This window comes from Ambystoma mexicanum, chromosome 6p, assembly GCF_040938575.1.
Source record: "Ambystoma mexicanum isolate Mex_15411 chromosome 6p, UKY_AmexF1_1, whole genome shotgun sequence".
Lineage (NCBI taxonomy): Eukaryota > Metazoa > Chordata > Amphibia > Caudata > Ambystomatidae > Ambystoma > Ambystoma mexicanum.
Genome location: NC_090935.1, coordinates 562,485,188 through 562,511,538, shown reverse-complemented (window position 1 = coordinate 562,511,538; position 26,351 = coordinate 562,485,188). Strand labels below are relative to the sequence as shown.

At 44.0% G+C, this 26,351-nt stretch overlaps 1 protein-coding gene across 1 annotated transcript in view; it reads left to right on the top strand.

The window, feature by feature from the left end:
• CD180 (CD180 molecule) overlaps positions 1–26,351 on the top strand; it is a 181,900-nt gene that overhangs the window by 135,914 nt on the left and 19,635 nt on the right. The window contains exon 2 of the mRNA XM_069627385.1: positions 19,245–19,411. Within this exon, the coding sequence (XP_069483486.1) occupies positions 19,245–19,411 (167 nt within the window). The remainder of the gene's footprint in view (positions 1–19,244; positions 19,412–26,351) is intronic.

Below are 26,351 nucleotides of genomic sequence, written 5' to 3'. Positions count from 1 at the left end.
AATCTCATACCCATAACAAATTGCCAGTTTCTACTTAAGATCTTAAATACACTTTCCTGTGTGCAATTCCAAGCTTTCGTGGAGAATAGCAACATTCTGCATGATAATAAATCCGGCTTTCGAACTCGGTATAGTACGAGACAGCCCTACTAGAACTGCTATCGCACATGCTAGGAATAACCGATAAGGGCAAATCACGTCTGCTGGTCCTTTTGGATCTTTCTGCTGCATTCCATCTGGTGGACCACCAACGCCTCTTACACTACTTAAGTCATCTGGGATTATATTCCGAGGGGGCGGTTCACTGGTTCCACTCTTTTTTTATCTGGACGCAAATTCAAAATCCAGTGGGGTCCAGCAGTTTCACCATCGGCCCCTATCTGTTGCAGAGTCCCTCAAGGGGCTAGTCTACCCCCATCCTGTTTAACCTTTACACAAGGTCACTTTGTTCTCTTCTGGACAATTTGGGTGTATTTTTCACCAATTATGCTGATGACACCCAGCTGGTTTTAGAGTCTACCGGGCATCATTTGATTGACAACACAGCTCTCATTAACATCTACCATCAGATAGAACTTTGGATGTCGTCCAATTGGCTTTGTCTAAATGGCAATAAAACAGAGATTCTCACAGACAGGTTTGGGCAAAACAGAGCCCGTCCTTTCGGAGTTTTAGAATTTGTGATAACATCATATCGGGTCAAACCCAGGTAAAAACTCTGGGGGTCCAGGTGGAGGCCAGCCTGAACGACGAGGCACATGTTAAACTGCTGAGTCAAAACTGTAATTACACTCTCCATCTCCTGAGATATATTCACCACTACATCTCTGAAGGGAACAGTGCTATGATAGCTCGAGCTACTTTTATCTCCAGGCTAGAATATTGTAATGCCCTGTTGATTGGAGCTTCAAGTTCTAGCATTGACAAATGTATGTTCTAGAAAATGATGAGGTACGCATCATTGAAAAAGTCGCTAAGCGTGCACACATCTCAGAGCATCGACAAAGTCTTCATCGGTTCCCTATCACGAAAATGTTCTTGTTCAAGACAGGAACCTTGGTGCACAAGGGTATTATTGGACAAGCACCTACCTGCTTAAAAACATCTATTACACAGTACTGCCTGACCAGAAGCCCTCGTTCTTCTAATAAAAGGCAGATTATATGCGTAAGCGCACCAATGGATGGGGAAGATCCTTCCCAGTCAGAGCACCAATCTTCTGGAACCCCCTTGCCTCTGCACTGAGATCTGAGGCAGCCGTGACAGTTTCAGAAAAACCCTGAAAACAAACCTCTTCATGTGACTTCCCCCTCTTTTCCTGCCATCCCATTGTCTTGTATTTGATGGTTGTTCTTTTGTGTGAATGTCATGGCGCCCCGATGCCTGTGGGCTTTCGGCGTCTAACAAACAAACAAATAAATAAATAATAAATGAAGGACTCGATTTGTACAACACTGGATTGGAACCTTAATCAGATTTTGGACTTTTCAGGAAAAGAAAGATGTTCCAGATATTCATTTGTTTTTAATGGGTTTAATTGTGCTAATCATCATGTTGTTTAAAGCTCCCAAGTCTTTAGTCCAGAATCGCACCACCTGGTCCACATTGGACGATGGGATAAGAACCCTAGTCCCTAGGTTCTGTGATTTAAGCACTATGCCCCATCTCTCCACCCATTCCAGTGATGCTCTTTATGTTGTCAATAGCCATTCAAGGTCACTTCTACTGCTACAGTGAAATTACATCACTAGCTGGGAATTATGCTTTACCCCACATTCTACATCAAGTTATATTTAATCCATGGACGATGTAATCATTCTGGTGCTTCTGTGTAACGTTTCCTGCCTTGTTCAGTTGGGCTACGTTAAGTTAACCACTGGGTTTTTTGTATTCGGTCTGCCCCTTTAGGCCACCTGAAACATCATGTCCTCACGTAGTAGTACGTTATTATCTGTTCTCTCCTGACACACCACTTTATTAATTATTCTCCCACTTGGATGTTTAATTCCAAGGAAATCAATCACTCATTTTCTGTAATCAAACTCCTGAGCCCCAAGCGTTTCAGCTTCACCATGAGTAATTATCAGCATACCATAGTATGCGTCCTGTAATGCTCAAAAAGTAATCCATCCCAAAATCAGTTTAGGAAAGGTCTAAAATGTGTCAGCTGCCAGGCACTAATTAAATGGCTACTGTGCAGAGTGTACATGTTGTAGGAGTGTTTATCATATTCTCATCCATTGATCTGCTACACATTAATAAGATATCAATTATGAATGAGACTTTCAAATGATATACGTAAGTAAAACTCTTGAAGAGTGACTGTTGTTCTAATGTACCAAGGGGTTTATTATTAACAATTAGTATGCCTGTTCCAGTGCAAGGCTTTGGACTTTATTCTCTGTCAACTATCCAAGTCTAGATGTCTCAATGAATGAATGCGGTTTGGTCAATTTAACTAAACAAGTGAAACTCTAGTAATTCAAATCAACATGCATACAGAGAAACTCTAGCAAGGAGGAAAACAATCCTATGACCAGAAAATGGCACTACGAGTAGAGTTTATCATCATATAAAAAATGTATCAGTCAGGGTCCTGCTTATTGTTGCATGTATGTGCACCATGAGTTCAGGACAAACCCAAAGGAAAATACCTTAACAACATAGCACAAGGTTAAGGTCTACATATACATTTAGAGTATGTGTATCATATTCTCAATGCATTGTGACCAGATCAAGTCCTCTGCTTAAAATTCTCAATGTAGCTGAACAAAAACCACCACCCCTGATATGTGATGTTATCAGTGATGTTATCAAGGATGCCATCATTGATGTCCTGGGTGTTAGTCTTAGCCATGCATGGCAGTGATGCGTGTTATGGTTGTATAGCTTACAAGGCATAAAATTAAGCAGTGTCGCAAATTGATAATTGTGTAGCAGAGCTAGTTATTTAAGATACCCTGTTCAATGAAAGCACAGCTCGCCCTGCAATCGTCTCTTGCCCCCGAGGCTCTCTTCACCCTTTTTTTCTCTATTCACTGCAAGCGTGAAGGGGTTAATGGAGAGAGAGGGCAGCAGTAATCATCTCATCCACTCCTAAGTATTAAAGGCCTGTGTGATAGTGCTAGGCAAGAATTTCTTTTTAAAATAATTGCAAACGAGTAGTAACTTAGATGATACTTTTATTAATGTTAAAGGATATTTGTAGCGCACACTATCACCACCGTAGTGGTCCCCTGGGGCTCTGGCGGCTCTTTAAAAGGGAGGGGGGGGTGAGTTAGTGGGAATAAGCTGGAAAGGAACAGTGATGTGCTGTTGGCGGCCCTAGCCCGGTAGGTCCGTTGGCTGGGCTTGTTTTTTTTTTAATGGTTGGTAGTCGTCGAGTGCTGTTGTGCGAGTCTATGTGTGGTTTGTTTCGTTGTTGCAGTGTAGTGAAGTTTGTGCGGATTGTTGTGTTGTAGGCGTGTGGTTGTGTTTGGTTAGAGTTTGAGAGGTGCATGCAGAGGAATTAAATTGTTAGTGGTTTGGTTAATTGGCATTGCTGTCCGGAAGTGAGGTGCTGAATTTCCATATTCTCTCCAGGTGGGGTGCGTGAGCCTCTCTGCATCTCTGTCCTGATCTGGCCGTCTGATACTCACAGTCCCTTTCACACATGGCATCCACTCACATTCATAACCTTACCCAAGTTCGGCCTCGGCCACCTACATGACACTGGTCTGTATGCGGGGCAGGCAGGCGTTTATGCGTCCCTTCAAATCTGGCCCAGAGAACATTCCAAATCCAGTCGATGCGCGGCATTGACTAGCCAATGCTACTCCATCCATATGTGGCGGGTGGTTGGCATTCATCACCTTATTCAGTTGTTTATGCAGGCTATCGCTCCCAGCCCTTTCTAAACGTGGCACATGCCAATGCTTGTAATTATGTCCAGGGGCGGCACATGCCTTCATTCACTACTCCATACGGTCAATGCCCATGCCAATGTCCACAACTTAGTTTAAGTGTGGCAAGTGCTAACATTGATACAACTCTAAACAAGTATGACACCTGGTAGCAATTATGGGGTGGGTGAGGTTGTTGGCTGGAGTTGGCTAGGGATGCTGATTTCTGTCCTCATGGGTGTCGGTTGGGTCCTATTCGACTTAGCATCGTCTCTCTTGTTGTAGTAAGAGTTTCTCTGATCGGTTCTGGGTGTTGTCAGTGTCATCCTAAATGTAGTCATCCTTTTCTTTGTGTTTCCCGTTCGGTTGTTTCGGTTTTTCAGTTTGAATCTGTGGTGTTGAAGAGCCAGGTTTTTAGTAATTTTCTGAATTGTAGGTGGTCTTTTGAGTTTCTTATTTCTTTCGTGATGTTGTTCCAGGTTTTTTTGGCTAAGTGGGAGTAGGAGGAACCCTCACGTTTTTTCTTAAGGTATGGTTTTTGTTCCAGGTGGATTTCATTGCTTGATCTGAGGAGTCTCGTTGGCTTGTAGATTGTTATTTTCTTTTGTAGGAATTCTGCTCCTTGTCCGCTGATTGCCCTGTGTGTTATGCACATTGTTTTGAAAGTGAGGCAATGTTTGACTGGGAGCCAGTGCAGTGTTTTTAGGGCTGTAGTGATGTGGTCTCTTCTAGATAGTTGAAGAGCAGTCTGGCTGCTGTATTTTGGATCCGTTGCAGTTTCTTCAGGAGGTATTCAGGTATCCCGAGATAGAGGCTGTTTGCATAGTCGATTCTTGACATGATTAGGGTGACTATTGTGAGTGTTTTGTGGGTGAAAGAGAGGAAAGGTGGGATTTTTCTTGCGGTGTAGAGGAGGAAGAACATTTTCTTGATGATTGCATTTATTTGTGATTCTTAGGTTAGGGTGTTGTCCATCAGGACGCCCAGATTTTTTACTACCTTAGATGATGTTGGTGCGGTTCCCATTTCCGTTGGCCATAGAATGTAGGTGTCGTTATCTTGGTTTTTTGATATAATCATGATTTCTGTCTTTCCTGGGTTGATTTTCAAGTTGTTAGCATTCATCCAGTTAAAGACTTCTTTTAGACACTCGATTAGGGTTCAGTGATCGGCTTGAGTGTCTTTGATTTTTGCATGATTTGAGTGTCATCTGCGTAGTTGTAGCATGAAATGTATTTTTTGAAGATTCTGATTACTGGAGTCTGGTAGATGTTGAAGTACAGTGGTGATAGTGATGACCCTTGTGGTACTCCACAGTCGTTAACTCGTGGGGTGGATTTGAAGAGTTTTATCCATATGGTTTCTCTTCTGTCTGCTAGGAATGATTTGAGTAGTGCCATTTCTGTTATGCCTATGTCTTCTAGTCTGTTGGTTAGGGTGTCATGGCTAACTGTGTCGAAGGTTGCAGAGAGGTCGAGCAGAATCAGGGCTGAGGTTGTGTTGGAGTCTGCGTTCATTTTTAGGTCATCCCGGATGGATAGTAGTGCTGTTTCTGTTCCTCTTGCGTGTCTGAAACCGACTTGTGCTTGGTCTAGCAGGTGGTGTTTTTCTACGTGTTCTTGGGTTAATTATTAAACGTAGGTCTCAAGGAGTTTTGCTGGGTAGCAAGTGTTTGAAATCGGCCTGTATTTGGAGAGGTCTTCTACGTCGCCACTTGTGTTTTTTAAAAGCGGTTTAATGTATGCTGATTTGAAGGCTCTTGGTACAGTTCTTGTTGCTAGTGAGAGATTTAGGAGGTTTCTGTAATATTCTGATGCCGTTCCTTGTGCGAGGATTGATTTGTAGATGTCAGGGGGACAGGGATCCATGGGTGATCCTGCTTTCTTGCTGTGTTTTACAAGCAAGACGAATGCCTCTGCTGATATTTCAGGAAAGTTTTGGAGTTTGTGCTGTGGCTCTGTGTTAGGTATGGTTGGCTGAATGTTGTGGTTGTTGGTCTGTTTTGTATGATTTGTCGGATGTCATTGATTTTGTTCTTGAAGTAGTCTGCCAGGTCATTGCAAAGTTTCTCTGAGGGGGTTGTGGTGTTGTCGCAGCCTGGTGGGTTTCTCATTTCTTTAATGATGTTGAACATTGTGTGTTGGTGGCATTGGTGAGTCTGTCCTCATAATGCCTTCTCTTCGCCTTTTGTATTTCCTTCTTGTATGCACAGATTTGTTTCTGGAACAGTATTCTTTTGTCTGGGTTGTATTCTTTCCTCCATTCCAGTTCCATCTTCTTGTTGTCATGGTGTTTAGTAGTGGGGTGAACCATTTTGCTATTGCTCTTTTTTTTTTAATGGGGTGAATGGTTTTGCCGGAGTGATCTTATCAATTGTATCAGAAATCCATTTGTGTAGTAGCTCCGCTTTCCCGTCTACGTAAGCCAGCTCTAGTTTTATAGTTGAGGGTTTGGTCATCTCCAGTTGTTCGAATAGGTTGCTTGCTTTGATGCTTTTCCAGTTTCTTTTTGTGGTGGTTGTGAGTTTGGGGGGGTTGGACATAGACTTGAATTGGTAGTCTGATCATGAATGGGATGATGAGATGGTCGCTCCACAGTATTTGTATTGGTGGTGACGTGGTGATTAGTTTTTCCTTGGCAAAGATTGCGTCGAGGGTGTGTCCTGCCTAGTGAGTTGCCCCTTTGACCAGCTGTCATAGTTTCATGGTTGTAAGTTGTCCAATCAGTGAGTTTTGGGAGTTGGCGTGACTTTCTTCAAACCAGATGTTGAAGTCCCTCAGGATGATTAGATGTTCGTGCTTGATGGCTATGTTGGTGATGGCTTCTATGAAGTTATCTATGAAGGTTGCATCGTATGTCGGTGGTCTGTACACCAGGACGAATGTGATGTTGGTTTTTGGGTTTGTTGATAGGTGTATGACCATGGATTCCCAGTTGATGATGTTGAGAGGTTTGTTTGTTTTTATTTTCAGGTGTCCTTTGAATGCTACTGCGATGCCTCCTCCTCTTTTTTTTGTTTTGTTTACTTGAAGGCATTTGAAGTTGGTTGGGAGGCAGCTTTGGAGTGTGATTTTGTAGTTGTTGTCCAGCCATGTTTGTGTGATGAATGGGATGTCAATGCCGTTGTCATCGAGTAGGTCAAAGATCTCTGTTGAGTGTTTTGACATGGATCTTGCATTTATTAGATTGCAGTGGAGTTTTGAGGTGTAGTTTAGTTTGGGCTATATTGTTGGGGTCGTCTTCTGATCGTTGTTGAGGTTTCCTTTCTGGTTGATCTCTAGTTGAGGTGTTGGTAAAGGTGCGTCTGTGTCGTCAAAAAGTTCTTCTAGCTTCTGTGTTGGGTTTTTGTTTTCATCAGGTTCTTCTTCCAAGAATTGTGGGTGTCGAGTAGATGTTCCTCTTGTTTTGGTGATGTAAGGTGTTATTGCGTCAATTATGTTTTTGTTGTTTGTAGTGTTGTTCATCCTTCTTTTGCATGGCTGTGTTTGGTTGTCTGCTGTTGCTGATTCTAGCGTTGGGTTGGTTCGTTCTGGTGACCAGTTGTTTGCGAGTTATGGAGTTAAGTAGAGGGATTTGTCTCTTCTCTCAGCGTTGGTTCGGTTTACGTTCCTGTCTGTGGGAGTGTGTTCTGCAGTTTTGAGTCTTTGTTGCTGTTCTGGTGCGTTTGTTCTTTCTTTTCTTTTCCTTTCCCTCGGTATAGGTCGTTTGCGCAGCATTTTAAGCTTAAGAGCTGTTTTGGTCTATATTTTGTTTGTTGATGCCGAGTTGATTTTTTGCTTTAGTCTGGCTGTCTTGTGGTGTAGTACTGGGTGTAGAGAATTGTCTGCTACAAGTTTGGGTTCTGTCTGTAGTTCGTGTTGTCAGCTGGTGTTGCCGACTTGTTCAGTCGCTGTCTTGAGTGAGGTAGGGGGGGTATTTAGGTTTTATCGATGGCTGTCCTTAATGTCTGTCTCTCTGGACGAGGTTCACTACGGTGAGCTAGCTATGTGGGGTTAAGAAGGATAGCTACTAACTACAGGATTGTCCTAACAGGAGTAACTGAGAATCACTTTGTCATCTTATGAGGTGTGAGCCCCTAATCACAGGATCACTCCACAGCAATCAGCAAGTGATTTCTGTCTCACTCTACAGTAATGCTCTCCAGGTGTGAGTTGGTCAGTCACATATGAGCGTCCTGAATAGTGGGACAGAGGCCTACAATCAAAAATGCAATTTCAAGTAGTGCATCGCTAGATTTGAGCTTCCTGTATAGCGGGAGAGAGGCCCGCAATCAACAATACAATTTGAAGTAGGGCACCGCCAGATTTGAGCGTCCCGTATAGTGGGAGAGGCTTGTGCCTGACAGATCAAATGGGTGCAGTGCTAAACACAGTTAGGTTTGAGACACAGGTGACCAAAGAATTACAATATTAAACATGATAGATCAAAGAGTCCTGTATAGTGGGAGAGAGGCCCAAGCCCAACAGGTCAAATGGGTGTTTTACTAAACAGAGCTATGTTTGAGAACTATATCCTGTCTGGCAAAGAACAGTATGTGTTTTCTTTATTTTTTTTCTTGAAAGACAGTCATGGAATTCCATTCCTAAATAATTAAGTTGTTACATAATGCATAACTAAAGTATTGATACTATTAAACACTGCAGCATCTCCATGCTTTACAGTAAAGTCAGTTCAGTTTATCTTAATCTGTGTCAAACTATATTTTATTTTGTTGGGGAAGATGCATCATATTAACGAGTGAACACTTTTGAAAATGTACATGATGACACTTGCCTTTGATGGCAAACCTAGTTCTGTAACTTGCTGGCTGCAAACATCAATGCAAATGGTGCTCAAGTAATGGGCTACTGGTCCCATGCTCGTTGACGTTCTATCTCATCACCCTGTTGCTTTATGCCAGCTACCCTGAAAGCGATATGGCTGCAAACTACAATATTCCCCCTAGTTTGACCAGTTCTCTGCCTGCTACGCCACCCACACTGCTTAGTATCTTACTGTCTTTCCTCTTCCATAATGAATCCAGAAAGCTAACTAGATGTTTATACGAAATAGTGATCAATAGTTCCATCCAGTCCGTACATCAACAGATCTACTGCACTACCATACACTGTAGTTTGGCTCCTGAGATCGCTTTGCTCTAGAATTATGATTACATTATATACTAGCACCTTCAGGAGAGAGCTGGCCAAACTGTTTTCAGAGCCTTTTTTATCATATCTATTTATTTGTGTACATTCATGCAGCTAACCTTTTACATTTTACAGACACTCATTCAGGGCTAACAAAGTCTTTTCGCGCACACAAATAGTCGAGTTGAAACACTTTGAAACACATTGCGTATAGGCGCTATATAAATAAACTATCATATGGTGGGTGAGTACCATTTGCAGGGGATGTTTGAAACTTTTATTTAACATTTACTTTGTAGTAAATGTCAAATAAAAGTTTCACTGTGCATGGTGGGGCTTTAGTAATATGCACCATTATACAGAAAGTTTATCTAAATGTGTTGTCATCTTTGCCATGGGTCGAGTACATGTCTCTTAGGTCGAGTAGGTAAACTAAGTTACTAATGTCTTACTTCAGCGGTACACAAGAATGCTGTTTTGTTTCTTATTTAATGTCTTGGGTACAAATAACATCTGGTGACACTAAAAATATTAGTACAGCATTGCTAATCAAATGGGTTTGTTTGTTAATCAAGAACATTTTAATTAGCAAACTCTGCTAATCAATTTTTGATAACTAATTTATGCCTTGGCCTACCATAACTGGCAAATTTCTTTGCAACCATAACGTCCATTTAACAAATATTTCTCAGTGAATTTCATAGGTTTTTATTAGTGCAACTTTCCCATAATGTCCATTTAACAATGTTTTTTTTCACAGAATTTTTATGGTTACAGGTGAATATGTTTCATGACGTTACAGCACTGCATTTAAGTTTTTAATAATTCCTCTTAACATATATGAAAGGACTATAGACCTCCTTTAACAAAATGTTTTTGTATTGTTTTCAGCAGCGCATGCTGGGGATGCAAGTCATGTTTAAATTACCAAGGGCATGAGGTTTGACCATGAGCCCAGCCCCACCAAACCACCCCCGTTATCCACTGCAACTAGCCTGCAACCTGGTCCAGTGTCCACTACACCTCCATAATGTGACCAATTGCCAGTGCTCATGGCTGGCAGCTATGGCCAGAATCCACAGTCCATTGGGCATGTGTTTCTGCCATGCCACAGGCCCCAATAAGCAAATCAGAGTAGTCATTACTCATTGCCAAGGGCCAGGCCCACTGCCAAGGCACCTAAGTTATATCACTATTTTTGGTGCATACATTTTGACACTTTGGAAACAAATTAAACACAGGACAGATTTGCAAAGGTTATGCTTTCAGGCCCTTACTGATGCTCCTCGTGTGGGTTTGCCGCAACCCCGTACAGCAGAATGTGTTTCCCCATTGAAGCCTATCCTGATATTGAAAATGTTACCACATAGCCGGTCCATGGTGGCCATTCACACTTTAACCCCATTGCCAGTCCCTGGTGGCTATAGCCAGTGGACAATATAGCCATTGTCCATGGCCACAGGCTATATCTCAGGCACCAAAGTTATATCTCTATTGTGCGTACCTACATTTTGACAGTTTAAAAAAAGAAAACACAGGACAGATTTGCTAAATTATTTTTTTAGGGTCCTTGCCAATGCTCTTTGCACCGGTGTGACTGGAAATCTGTCAAGCACTTTGGGCTGTAGCCACCAGCAGAATTATTTTTCCCATTCAAGCCTATCCCAATTTAAAAAATGTAGGGAACCCCGTACAATTCAGCCCCTTCTTAACAGAATTCCTTCAAACTTTGCACACACATTCAAGGTTGGGTCTATAATATCCATGCAAACACTTGTGCAGATTCTTCAAACGGCACCAACGTTATTAGTCATCTACAAATGTTGGGACCCCGCCTCTAATTTTGCCTCGTCTTGAGGAAATGGCACCAAACTTGGCAACAACATTCATTTATGACTCTATAACTGCATTGCACAGTTTTGTGTGGTTCTGTAGAATGGCACCAAAGTTATAAGCCATCTAGTAACTGTTCCTCAACGATCCTGTAATGCACACATATGTATGGATGTCATCGAACATTTATCAAGTTTTGGGACCCCCCGACCTATAACTTTCCTCCCCTTGATGAAGTTGCACAAAACTTGGCAAACTAGTTCAGAGTTGGCTGTATACTTATTTTGCAATGTTTTGTGAGGATTCATAAAACCACGCCAACGATATAAGCTGTGCAAAAACTGCTCTTCCGATGGGAAGAGCAACTTAACCATAACTACAGGGTCTCTACCGCAGAATCTGTAATATATATGTACAGTTATGTCATATGCATAGATATATGTTATAGGTTGCACATATAACGTACAAATAACATATGTATATTACGCAATGCATGTCTTTTATGAATATGACACATTTCAAAGCTATCAGCCTTCATGGTCACATTTGTCCTGTAAATGCAAGTATGGGACCTAAAACATGATGTTTTCATGTACCCCTGCGTTCCTCTGAGTATCTAGGGACGCCCAAACTTTCCTTTCAGACAGGTCGTGTCCTTTACTCCCTGTAAAATGGCACACACGCTGCCTGGCATCACTTTTGTGCTTCATCGAAATAGACGTTGAGATTAAAAGCGATGCACAGAACTGGTGCATTCCCCTGTCGCGAAGGGGGCACAGGGATTCTGCAGTCCATGGCTCCCAGGCCCCATATAACAAAAGGATGCTGCAGTGCATTTGTTGATTTAATTTCAGCGACCAGCAAGATGACACAGTGACCACAAGTATCTTCCTTGCAATCCCTTTCTCTGCTCATTTGCAAATGAATAGAATCAAAAGTGTGTCCCTTTGCAGAGCACCAAAACCTGCAACATAGTTTATATCCCAAATGAAAAGAATTTAAGTACAATGTTGAGTGGTTAGAGATGTGGTACCTAAGAGTCAATGCAGCCAAATGTAAAGTCACGAATTTGATGGAAAGAAACTGTGGGGAGAAATACACGATGAGGGGGGTGTTATGGGCGGCTGTCAGCGTCCACAAGATTTGTGAAATCCTTATGCCAAGAGGTCAACATTTCGAAACAGTGTGAAGTGGTTGTGTAACCGGACAGGGGCATGGCTGTATAGCAGGACAGGGAAATCGTGAGAGCTTTCTATGTTATGGATGTAAACGATCAATCATCATTTACCTACACCGGTTGCTGTTTTATCCTTGCACATGATGAATTACCAGTGAAAGGAAAATATCTGGACTTATAGACAAATTGAGGGGGCATTATCACGGAATAATGACCCACTTCCCACTTCTGTCCCGAGGCCTATATGAAAGTTAAAGCACTGTTCCATGATGTATCGTGCATTTTGGTGTGCTAAATTGGAGTGTCATGTTCAAATAAATCTTGCTGGGAAATTGAATTTTTGTTTTTGTAAAGTCAGAGAAACGTCTCTGTTGTTTCCCAGTCTGCTTCTGTAGTCATAATGCTCGGCATGCAATCAATACCAGAAGTTATTGACTGTATTCCGAACCTTATAATTGGCAGAGAGCAAGTCAATAATAACCTCCATGTGCTAATATATTCTCATTTCTTTTCCCAATCGTTTCTGTGGCACCCCATAACCTTTTACTTAGTATAGACTCTCCTACTCTAAGATCTAATCAATAGCATTTGCTTCATCAACCACGTCCATGTGCTTGACGCCCAGATTTGTTTTTCAACCCACACCACTCCATCTCAAGCCAAACTGAACTCAGTGATTGAATGCTGGGTCCGTTTACACCTCATTGCTCCACTTTTACCGAGACTAGAAGAGACCATCGGACCTAACATTCCACACAAGGACGCTGCTGATGGTCCTTAATGGGAGTGAAACACTGATGGAATTGCCTGTATTTTTGAGAGCTGCCTATTGTAGGTTAATACAGTTATTCGTAAAATAGCACTGTCCTATAAGAAAAAGAACATCTTCTGGAGCAACAGTGCGTACTTCTAGGCCCATTTGCAAACCTACAATGCATTGCTCAGTGGCTGTGAACAGAAGGTGAACCTCCAGGGACAGGTACTGGCTGACTCTGTGGCATGTGCAGCTTTTCAGCTCAAATGACATATTCTACTCCCACATTTCTGGTAGAAGGGTTTTTTCATCTAGTTTTGAAAATCACTATGAGGTTAAGAGCCTTCACCACCACTTGCTCAGTAACAGACAACGCGTGCTACAAATCTCCTAAGCAAACAGCTTACTTCACTTTCGACTCACACCCTTGCCTTCACCCTTTAAACCATTTCTTCCTTTACAATGTTACCAAAATACATATAGTTCAGCCCCACATTCAACGAAAACCGGTCTCTTGACGTAAGTCGTCTCTTCACTGTGTCTTTCTTCCGACTGCCCCGGAGTCGACTGGAAAATTGGCTTCTGGTTCTGTCACAAAGCCATTTGCTTGCACCCCACAGCAAATCAGCATCGGAATCGCGTGTTGCAGTCCTACAAAGAAACTCCTTCCTCCTGCCCACAGCCGGTCAGTGTACCACCTCAGACAAGGCTTCTCAGGGCTCACCGTCTCTTCCTTTCACTCAGCAACTCCCTTTGTGCATATCATAGGTCTCAACTCACCCGCTTTTGGCGGGTGTCACCCGCCTTGCAAAGGGCTGACACACCCGCCAAGCCTCCTGCACGCCCATTCATTCCAATGGGCGTCTCACCCGCCAGAAACAAAAACGGGTGATTTCACCCGCCTTTGCGAGACAAATGGTTGAGAGCTATGGCATATTACTCATTGTGTCATGCTGGCCTTTGTCCGGTTAATAAATAAATTCCATTTGATTCAGTTGTTTCAATTACTTTTTAGGACTAATTGCAAAAAATCCTAGAGGAAAAAAGTACAGCTACCACGAATGCCTACAAAAATAAGTGTCTGTTTTGACAAATAATTCATCCTAGAATGGAAAAGAACGATTCCACTGGCTATACCATGGATAACGGCCCGGCAGCCTGAGTTAAAGGCCCAAGTGAAGCTAAGGCATTTAACAAGGGCACCGGCACAATACCTCCGCGTATAGTCAGTGGAACGGGTTAATAACGCAATTACCACCCCGGGTTACCAAACCAGTAACTCATGGTATTAAAAAAAGGGTTTTCAATCAAATAACAGGACGCATGCGGCATAACGTTAATTGAATAAAAATACTGTGTAAAGATGGCCGCCATGGTTGAGGCAGGCAGGGCTTCGGAGCAAGGAGAGAAGCTGCAGCTGTATCCGCGGCCCCAGCAAACAGGTAATTAGGGTTTTTGGGACTGGGGGGGCCAAATGACTGCGGTGGTGGAAGACGGCTGGCTGGGGAGCCGGCGATCAGGTGGCTTGGAATGGGCTGGATCGAGAGTATCAGCCCGCTTTTCTAGCCTCCTGATTGGCCGGCTCCCACCCACAGCGCACTCATAAGTAAGACAGTAGAGGACAGTGAACCCGGCTGGGATAGTGGACTGTTAAACAAAGCTGAGAGAAGATAGTAATGCAATGCAACTCCAGTTTACAAAATGCAAAAGATTGTCAAAAATAAGAAAAACTTGTCAAACAAACGGGTGTAGTGATAAAACAGTTTGACAAAAAATAGAGGCCAACGTGAATAAAAATAACGATGAGTAAGTCAGAGAGATTTGAAAAAAACTGTTTGTTTAATGAGCAACCAGTGAAGTGTAAGGAGTAAGCAAGAAATATGGTACTGTTTCAAAGGACAAAAATTAGGTGTGCAGCAGCATTCTTTCTGTTACCCCACCACCATGTGCCTCGTCTCTTTTCTGCTCCTTTCAGCTCCTTGCCCCCCCCCCCACACACTGGAACTCCCTACCTCTTTCTATCCACTCCATCCCCACCTATTCCTCCTTCCATGTCTCCTTGAAATCTCTCCTCCTGTATTCCGCACCCTAACACTCTTGTCCCCTCTTCCCCTTTCTCTCTCCTCCCTCTAGTACCCCTTTCATACTTCCCTTTCCCTGCCCCTTTCTCTCCTACGTCCTCCCCTCCTCTTGCTTCCTCACTCTATTTCCCTTTTCTCTCCTTCCTCATTCCCCCCCTCCTTTTTACCTCATAGGCTAATTGTTCTACATTCTGTTTTACTGGTTTAATTCATATTTTGTAAATTGCTTCTACAGTTATCATATTCTATGTATTCATGTTGTTAAGTGTAACGTGCTTTAAAGTAAAGCGCTATATAGGAATAATAAATACAAATATTGGATGAGCTGGAGACAAGACAGACACAGGGAAGAAAGACAGAGCTAGTGAGAAAAGCCATAGCCTAAATGAGACGGGACCAGTGTGGTGACTGCGGAAGTGTTTGCTGAAAGCGAGACAGGGAAGGAGATGCTGAAGAAAGCAAAGTTGTAAATTGCAAGAAGCAAAAACGTGGTTATTCTGGAGGTCGGAGTGTGAGGTGAAAATACAATTTTACACCCAGGTTTTTAACTATACTGTCTGGGGATGGACAAGAGGACAAAGACTGGGGGTCCAAGAGAGGGGCTACTGCCTAGGATCAAAACCTTTCTTTTAGTGGAATGGGGTTTCAAATAGTTTCTCACCCAATTGGAGATAGCAAGTACACAGGAGGGAACACAAGAGTTTATCGGACTGTGGATCATTGATTGAGATGAAGAATGAGTTGAGTTGAGTATCATTCGTGTATGTCGAAAAAGTAAAGATGAAGGACTCGATCAGGAAGGCCAAGGGGTTGAACATAAATGTTATAAAGAAAAGGGGAGAGAAAGAAAGAGGAGCCCTGTGGAACACTGCAAGTGATGGGGCGAACGCAGACAAAACGGGCTAGGGGAGCTAGAGGGGTGCTTGGGATCTGCCAGAGAGAAAGGATGAAAACTAAGAGGCCATCCAAGAAATGCCAATGTCGCCGAGTCGATCACTGAGGATGGAGTAGGCCGCCATATCAAATGCTGCTGAAAGATCTAGGAGAACGAAAGCAGCTGATAAATCACTAGTCCACTAGTTGAAGCTCGCCATGGGCAATGCCAAGGACAGTCTCAGTCCCATGCCAGGGCAGAGACCTGCTTAAAGGAGGGAGGGAGATTTAAGGTAATATTGAAGTTGAGAGGCGATGCAGGGATTCCAAAATGGTGGCTGGTGCTGGGAGAAGAAGGTTTGGCCAGAAATTGGCAGGGAAGGGAGTTAAAAGGAAGGCTTTTTCAATATGGGAGAGAAAAAAATCACTTTTCAAAGCTGTTGGCAAAAAGCCAGTCAAGGGAGAACAGTAAAGAACATATAAGAGTGAGTATAAAATAATCAAATATCGGAGCTTAATAAGCCGAATAGACCAGTCATTGAGGGAGACCTAGATTTAATTCTTGAGATTATGGTTTAAGAGGTTTGAATTCATAGAGAGAACAGGGGATAAGAATTACCAAAGTTGATGGGAGAGTCAGGAAGAGGAGCTGGATGTGGATGCCCAGATGGTAGCGACTGTTGGTGAAAAACAAAGCTAGATGGCCACAGAAAGCTTGGGAGGGGCGATGAGAAAAGCAGGGGCAGGTGGGTTGGTCATTGCAATAAGTATTTAGAATATTTAATTTGATTTATTCAGTGCTGTGTCAATAAGCGAAGAGTAGTGGGCTTTTTATGTTTTTGAGCTGTTGCCAGTAGGAGTGTTTATGCTGTTTGCTTTAAATTAGTGCCAGATATGTTCTGATGCCTTGGTAACAGGTTTTCTCGTGCCAGGCTCGGGGTGAACGTCTGGTAAGTTTTAATTCCGAGGGAATTAGACATTTTGAAAGGGATACAAGAAATTAGGGCTGAAGCGATTCAGAGATTGAAGATATCGAAATCAGAGTCAAGAGGCCTCATTACGAGTACGGCGGTAGGGGGGTTAACAGCACCAGTAAGGATGCCGGTGCCGTTAACCCCCTATCGCCGCATTCCGAGGTCCCTTAGCGGGAGCCGCTAAGGGACCATGGAGAGGCCCTGTTATTAGCTCCTTCCCCATTCCCATTGAGCCCTATGGGGGCTCGAATGGGAATCGGGAATGGTTTTCAGAATGGGGACTTACTGGGTCCTCCAAGGTTGGAATGACCAGGTAAGTCCCCATTCCGACTACCCAGACCTGGACACGGGTTTGGAGGCAGCCATGGTGCTAGTAGCACCATGGCTGCCTCCAAACTAGTAATGTGGCCCAAGGTCAGACAGGTTGTTAGGAAAGGGAGACTTAGTGAAGGCAGAATTTTGAGAGTCAATAGACTGTATTTTCCAGGGACAGGTCCAGCATCTTTAATGGACCGTAGGAGCAAAAGGTTGGAGGGGGAGGAAAAGCTCAAAGGGGATAATGGAGTGGTCTGTCTTGGGTAAGGGCAGTGGGTCAGAGACAGAAGAGGTCATGGGAACCTAAAATTAGGTTAAGTGTGTGTCCGGCAGAGTGACTAGGCCAAGGGACTACATTGTGTTATTCCCAGAAACTTGAAATTGCCCAATAATTATTGAAACGCAGTAAGAGGGGAGGACAGCACACATGTTTAAATCACCTAGAACTATTGTGTGATTGTAGTAGAGGTGAGGGCATGTATTTTTTCAGAGAAATTCTCGTTGAAAGAGGTGCGAGAGTAAGGTGGAGATCAACGGCAACCAAGCGACATGAGAGAGAAGAATTCCAGGAAACAGAGGCAGCAATAATATTACATAGGGAGATATGGGGGAAAGGCGATAGAGTTTTTAGCAATAAGTGCAACACCTTCAACCTGTACACTTTGGTAGAAGAGGTAGCCTGAAGGAATGGCAGCCAAGATGGCAGGTGATGCAGCTTGGTGAAGCCAACTTTCGGGAATACCAAGGGGTGTCTGATGAGAGGAAGTCCCAATGTTGTTGTGTTGATGTTTATTAAATAATGTGCATTCAACAGATAAGCCTTCTAGAGAATAGGCGGTAAGATGGGCAACATAGTACAAACATGGTGGTGGATGAGGGCACGCTGAGTGGTGAGCTACATTATTTGCAATGAAGACATTTACAAGAAGGAGCAGAAGAGGAATCACCCATTAGCACTGCACACCACAAACTCGCCTTGAGAGTCTGGGCCAACTCACTAAAGGGTTGGACATTTCCCTTGGATAGTTTTAGAACGTTTTACCTCACAGAGAACAAAGTGCAAATGATGGTAATTAACTTGTGCCTCCTTGCATGTTCCTTATGGGAGCCCTTAGGAATGTCCCCTCTTGCTCAAACTTGATCACATATGAAAACCCTCATGGTCATCCTCCAATAACACTGCATCATCGGTACTTGTGCATCTCTGATGACAATGATCATTTCATCAATGTGCCATATGGACTGGCTACTCTAGAAGCATGGAATGCACCTCAACATCTTGTAGGTGAACAGAGGAACAACTGAGATTCAAATGCTCGGCTGAAATATCTTCCACAAAAAGAACACCGATGCCCCTACTTTCTAGTTAGCTCTCCAATCCGTATTTCGCCCAGATTGCAGAATATATAATAATGTAGGATCCCACCATGAACACAAATTCTGTAATTGCTGCACTGGTAACATTCTGCTTCTTACAATCAAAAAATCTTAAAACCGGTCTTACCTTTACTTCACAACATGAACAATTCAGCAACAGTAGGATCTATAGTCTTCACAGTTCTAACTTATGGTAACATCTTTTACCCAGCCACAGACCTACCAAATTAAACGATATAAATGGTTCACAATGCTGCCTGCCATATCCTGGATGCCAAAAGCACCACCAATCAATCTGCTCTGTAGAGTTTTGCACTGGCTTCTGGTAACCAAAAGAACAACAGCGATGCTTAATCGTCAAGTGCATGTTGAAGCTCTCAAACTATTTGAGGGCAAGGTCCAGAGGCTTCTCGACTCTTCTTTAATTGGCTGATCAGATGGTGTCCAAGGTGTCCAGCTCCAAACGTGTTATTAGGATCAAGTTTCAGTCTCTGCACCCAAATTGCAGAACTTCCTACCCCTCTACCTTAAATAAGTAGCTCATCTACTTTCTTTGAGATTATGAAGACTTGGCTAGTCAACCAGTCCAAGCTGGCATTTTGGTTTCTTGAATGGTACTCCTTATGAATTGTTCTGGGCTTCTCCCTCTGGTCTTCTACGTTCTCTACCTACACCCTCCCCCCTCTCACTTTTCCCTATTGAGCTTGCTCTTGTCCCTGCTATCTTTTGTCCCAGCCGCTACCTTTCCTAGCGTCATTCGAAGTTGTTGTATGCACAATATAAGAAGTTAACTTAATCGTGCTGTCACTGTGGAAACCACCTTTTTAAAGGCTTCTTTTTTTATTCACAGATAATTGATGATGAAAGTTATACCTGTGCCGATCTAGGACTAAATGTGATTCCTGAAAGTCTCCCACCATCTTTAAAAAATCTGGATTTCAGTTTCAACATCCTTTTTGCCATCTACCCATCTACTTTCAGCAGACTGCAGAATCTGTGGCAATTGGACTTAACAAGGTATTGAAGCTATATATGTATGCATTATTTTCTATGTTTACTGTAGCTTCTCTGTTAATCTCATAGGAGGAACAATGTCCATTGTTATGCCTTTAAGCATTATTAAGAAGGTTGTGTTCCTGTCTGCACAAACATTGCACTGAATGCAAAATGGGGCCCGGGTGTGTGTGTGTGCTTAAGGATCTGCACTCAATTGTCTAATTCATTCTCAGATTTAGTTGACTTTAATGGGGAGACATGAATGAATGGGGCGTACTTCACTATTTACAAAGGTTGATATCTGATGCACACTCTTGCTCAGTAATGGCAGCCATTGTCACAGGGGTATAGGTTGGCAGAGCAGAAGTCTGAGAGGAACAGACCTCCACATTTTTCAGTCAGATGCTAAAATGCAACCTTTTCAGCAATGTTTCAGCTGGGATGTGTTAAAGGTGATTCCCCATAGCTATGCAATGAATTTCAAAGGATAAGCATTGTAATGAAGTCCCCTGCCTGGCTCTGCAGACAGGTGTGAGGGTGGCATTGGGATCCAGTGGCCTCCCTGAGCCGGTGGATGATGTTCTTGGAGAGTGGAATGGGGAGGAGCCCCAAGGCACTCTCCCAGTGTTCAAGCCACTTGGCTGGGGACAGTCATCCTAGAGTTACCATACCCCATCCCTAATGTGAACCAACCACTATTAGGCCCATGTCCTACACCACTAACCCATCAGGGCAGGCCACCCAAAAAGAGTGTATCCCAAAATAAAACTCTTTGATTAACCTACGGGTAATGAGGCACTTGAGAGAGACTGCAGCTCCTTAAAGTAATGTAGTGTTTGTCCGATCAGGGAATGTATTTGAGGGACAATCAAATTAAGAAAGCATTGGTTCTCGGCAGAGAAATCCACTGCTGAGAATATAATGTTAAAACCAAGCACAAAGACTATTAAGTGAACCAAAGAGTGCAGAAAGTTTCAAGTATTAAATTCACACGCCGAGAAAGCAGAACCTTTCCGCTCAGTAGCCTCAAAGGGATTATTCTTCAACCCAAAAAGGTGGACAGGACAGATAGAGGGTTGGTTTGTACCCTTGAGCCTAAATAGGCCGCATGTGCAGTCAGAAAATACAGTCAATCTCAGCCCTCACTCATTCACCACTCACAGGTGCAGACCCTCAGTGTACGACTCAGTCAGGGGGGAAATACAGCACAATACAATGCAATCAGCCCCAGTTGAGTGTGGATGGCAGCCGGAAGAGGGAGTTTATGTTTTGAAAAGGCTGGAGATTGGAAGGCATTGGAAGACCACAAGACTTCAGGAGTGGAGGAGACTGGAGAGGTGGCAGCAGAAGAGAAGAAGAGGTTGTGAGAGCTTAAGGGGTGTGGAAGGAGATAGTGGCAGCAGAAGTGGTATTGGTAGCAAGGGAGGTAGTAAAACCACAAGTCAACTGGAAGGAAGCGGTAACAGCAGAAATGGAGGTAAAACATGGAGTGGAATGAGTTGATAATATCAGAGGAATCAGGGAAGGAGGTAAAATTGAGAGCGGGCTGGAAGGAGCTGATAACAGGAGAGGGAAGGAGGTCAAACCAGGATGGGAGATTGCTCTTCACATGAGCTAGAAATTATATTTTTAAATGCTATAGAAATCACCATTATAGTGGTCACTGTGCCAGGGTTTGTTCAGAATACTGCATATTACACCCTTGCCTGAGGTAACCACACTGGTAACACACTTTGAAAGAAAGTAAGCAGGGGAAAAAGTTTAGCTGGAGTAGGATATGAACAAAGAGAATAACAATTAGAAAGATGTGTGTGTGCTTCAGAGCCTTATTAGAGCTCTCCAATAGACCATTGGCTTGATGGATGTTCATAGTGTTCGGGTCTTCATTAGGGTTTTCTTTTCACCCATCAATTTCGACATGAACTACTTCCTTGATCAGTAAGGATCTTGGTGCGATACCCCACTTTTGTGAAGGAAGGAACGAGTACTTTAAGGATCACTGTGGTAATGTTACTTTGCATTGGGAAGCCCCCTAGATATCGGGGTGTGTAGTTGACATACACCAATATGTACCTGTTTCCGAATTTTGAAGTTTCCAGGGACCGTCTGTGTCCATGTTGATCCATTGAAATGATACCTTTGTCATTGGTAGCAGCTGGAGTAGTGCTCCAGGTAAATCATCTGGAGAGGTCTTCTGATTGATGGGGCAGGCAACATGGACAGAGCTGTTTAGTCTCAGCAGATACCCCAAGCCAGTAGAGTCTACTACGTAAGGTCTTCTGTAGCCCAAGATGTCCTGCTGTCAGGTTATAGTGGACTCCAGCATGACCTTCCTGAATTCCTTGGAACCAATAACTAATAATGAATAACATCATCTCCCCTGGGGTTAACATTTAGTCGATACTGGAGTCCTCACCTCTCCATAAAATTGAAAGGGGGGAGGGGTGGAGGGTCCTTCAGTTTAATTTCTTATACCGGGTTCTATGTAAATTCAATGGAAATAGGTCCAGTAAGGACATTGCAGGTTTGGTTATTTTTGTTTTGTCTGCTCAGTCATTTGATCAAACCCTGCTTCATTTCTTTCTTATGCTTCCAGTATTTCTACCTCCCCCTCCCCCGTCTCTGGGACCAGTATCTTCTTGCATATAAGGCGGGTGATGGGTTGGCCTTGTTTCAGTAAAACGGGAATACTCTGGAGGTTTAACAGGATAACCTTCACCTCCCATCAATAAACTCGATAGATCACTCCTTCTCCCACTTCTAGTGAATACTTACAGGCCAACCTTGATTTTGACCCCACTCTAACATAGGTTTCCTCCGGTATCTCCATTTTCAACCTAGTCTGAACCATGGATTGCGATCCGGCGGGATAGACACTTCCTTATCTCCACATTGGTCAGACACTGTGGCTCCTGATTTTACTCATAACTCTCAACATCTTGGACGGCAATGGGTGACCGCTGTATTATGATATGATAGTTTATTTATATAGCGCCTATACACAATGTGTTTCAAAGTGCTTCAAGGCAAGGGAGGGAACAAGGGAAAATACAATTACATTCTTACAGGCCATGAACAATAATGATGTGAAATTAACTATCGTACTCGGCCTAACGACATTTCAGATAGTGCAAGAGCTAAGACATAGATAAGGAAGGGAGGGGGAGATTGGGAAGGAAATTGAAACAGACAGGCCACTACCGTACTAGGCCTGATGACATTTCTGGTAGAGCCAGAGAAAAACAAGAGGAGAGGGGTCAGAAAGGTTGGGGAGGAACAAAACAAGCGACTATCATACTAGGCCTGACGACAATTCAGATAGTGCTGGGGGGGGTGGGGAGGAAAAAAAAACAGTAACCGGAGGGGTGAGGAGACAGACAAGGTTGCTATCATACTAGGTCCAGGGACAATTCTGATAGAGTAAGTGCATAGAAGAAAGTAAGGGGAGGAGAAGGGAAAGGAGAGAACAGAGAGTTAGCAGTCAAAAGAGTGGAGAAGAAAGAGGGGCGAGTAAATACAATTGCAGAAGTCAGTAGTAACACATTGGGGTCTAGAGGGGACCATGATGACACCACGTGTCACAGATGGCACAAGAACCACTCTAAATCTCAGAGGCGGTTCAAGGTCATTAAATAAATTGTTAATGAGCCATAGGGTCTTGGCCTTATCTTATTAAACTTGCTTAGGACTTCCTAGCTCTCTCTACTCTAACTAGTGGTGAGCGGTCTAAAGACATATGGGATTATTTCATGCTCAGTCTCCTTCTCCTGTCTTATCTGCTCCCCCTTCAACTCCACCCACTGCCTCCTCCACTCTACTACTTCTCTCACAAGCTCACTCCTTTCATGCAGTACCATGCACGTCACAATCACACCTTACATTCTCTACTCTAAAGGCACTTTCCATATTAACACTAACAGTCACAGGTACGTACCACTTTCGCTCACTGCCTAATACCTCACCTTTTTTGTGAAGAATCCTGTGGATCCCTCACCAAAACCCTGCCTAATGTCTCCTCTCAGGTGGCCAGGAGAGGGCAGACGCTTCCTGATCCCAATCCTGGGGGTGGTGTACTGTGGGAACATCACCTGGGTGAAGACAGGGTGCAGGGTAGTGGGGAAAGTCTGTGGGATGAATCACAGTATTTTTCCTCTGACAGGGATACTCATACCACCATTCCAGAAGTAGTTATGGCTTCTTGTCGTTCTAGTGGTTTCGAGCCTTCAGTGAAAACCAGGGTGGTAAAACCAAAGATTGTAACATCTAAACCGATTACATCAATTCCAAAAAAGAAGTCGAAAAACATAACTTCACTAAAGTGAACTACATGTCCCATGAGGCCACAGAGACTGAGATGAAGAAGAGGGCTCAGGGGACATGTAGAAGTGAAGCACAGGCAAGTAGGCTTAACAGCCTTTGCCAAGGTCAGGCAATTGACACCGAGGGTCTGCACCTGAACTTAACTACCCCACCTGAGAGGCATACACGGCTGCAAAAGGAGAGAGAAGTAGAATTGAGCTGGAGCAGGAAGTGGAAGGCTGGTAGCAGTAGCAGAAGGAGAAGAGAACGAGGGCTGGCAGTTCATGAGGAAGTGTGTTCGCTTAAGGGACGCCGGGGGCAAGAGGTAAGCAGATTTCACCTGCAAGCCCTGAGAGAGTCCTGTGTTCACAAACCATGCTGTGTCGTGGCTGCACCGAGAGAGACTTGTCGAAGTTGAAAGACTTCCCAGGTGCACCTAATGACTGTGAATGCAGAGCCAAGAAGGTGCTGCATCCCGAGGCCCGTGTCCTGAAGCAAGCCGATGGACATAGGAGGAGAGGAGTCTACTCGTGGTTAAGGCTAGACCGAAGACACTTGTGCTGCTAAGGGGTGTGGGTCTCAGGAGTGCCTAAGAGAGTGACAGAGCCCGAAGAGGTCAGGACGTTGAAGCAATCTGCAAGTATATTGTTCCTGGAGCCGGTGAGTGAGTCTCCATATGCGGGTTCACTATTAAAAGCTTGCCAGCTCCATAATATCTTGCATAAGTTTGGAAGCAAGTAAAAGCTGTTCATTGCTGTGAAGCGGTTGGCTAACAATGAGAATGTTAGCCAATTAAGAAGGGAAACGCTTTACAGGATCACACAAAAACCTAAATCTGACTTTTATGATTTGTTGCAAGGTATATTCCATCAAAGCAAGGTTGCGTGCAAATAATTGTAATTCCCAACGAGAGTCAGAGGGCCATATTATACGTTTGCCGGTCTGGAAACAACGGTAACGGTAAGCTTTCCGGTACCCTTGTTTCCAGACCAGCAAACTATGAGTTCTGCGAGCGGGTGCCGTTCAGCCCACTGGGTCTGACCTGGTGGGCGAAACGGCACCCGCGCCCAGCCCTCGACGGAAGCACTAGCACCATTAATAAATGGTGCCGGTGCCTCCGCCCTCCGGCCTCCCCATTGAGTCCAATGGGACTCGAATGGAGACTTATATTTTCCGGCGCCCGGGAATGGGCACCAGAAAATTCACTGGCACGGCTACCGCCAGAGTCATAATGAGGCCCAAAGTTTAACTCTATGATAATAAAGCGAAATACAATTTCTTCCAAGATTTTAAAGCTGAAAATCTTTCTTTAAAGTCGTTGCGCATACCTAAATCTATTTGTATATTGAAGAAAGATCCTTGTAACATTTAGAACAAGTAGTACAAGAATACAGAAGTTATTAACCTGAAGTGAAGAGCAAGCATTGCCCAAGCCAGTAGGCAAATCCTTCCTGTAATAAAACCAGCCCTGTTAAGAACTATTCACCCGCATCCTGAGGGTGTTGAAGTTGTTCATGTGCAGTGTCCTCAGATACAAGTGTGGCATTGTTATCCCAAGCTGGAAGTGTGGCAATACAACTTAAGGGTATCTACTGGAACCATGAAGGTGTATTAAAGGTGCTATATCAGCGCCAGATAGGGGAGTGCACCAACAGGAGTAAGCATGAGGAAATGGGTCACCTCGTAGGGGGGAAAACACAGGCACACAAACAAACTGTTGTAATGCCAATAATGAAGGCCTCGAGACATGAACGGGTAGGGTTGGACTGTGTATGCCATAGGCCCAGGGAGCTTATATACGAGAAAAGGAAAAATCCCAGGTAAACACATTTAGCAGGGATGCCCCCGGCATGGGCCCCACCCGGGAAACCTGATTTGAACACATGATCCAAACACCACGGGTTAGGAAGGAGGGAGACAAAGCTCATGCAGCGCTTCACGGGCAGACCGAAACAGCTGAGACAACACTGGGTTATGTAATGACAGTGCAGCAAGCCAATGCCAGAGGGACTCGGGGGTACAGAGGAAGTGGACCTGAGCCAGAGAACAGTTCACATAGCTACGAGTGCCTGTCGGCAGGTGGATATGGGCATAGGGAAGCTGAACAGAGTGGCGTTCCTTGGAGGAGAAATCAAATTGTGAGTTTCTGTGTCCCGGAATGTGGCCTGCCTTCAGAGTATCCACCACAAGGTTTGCGAAGGCCGTTATCCATCAGGGGCTGTATGAATGTCTCCCTTCCCACCAGAAGCAGGTTGTCTCGTGTTTCTTTCACAATGGTGCTGACCAATGACAGAATAATGAGATCCCAGCGACAGCACAAATGTTATTTTACCAATTGCCAACTGTTCCGGGAGGTGTGCGAAGTGATGCGGCGCCACATGCCGATGCGATGAGTTTGGCTACTGTTGATCTGCTAGCTCCAATCACGTTCTACTAACATACGTTTAGCTCTAGAAATATGACATAGTATAGCAAATGAGTTTCTTGGGAAACATGAAAATATGGTACATTTTTGGGGTCCCCAGTGAGATTCTCAGTCCTCCCGATTAGCAGAGGGTATCCAGTCCGCCCTCCCGAAGGGCGCAGGTCCGAAGGGCGCAGGTCCGGTGGCCGCAGACCAGCCCAACCCGCATCACTCCAGAGGCCCTGCAGACACCAAGTT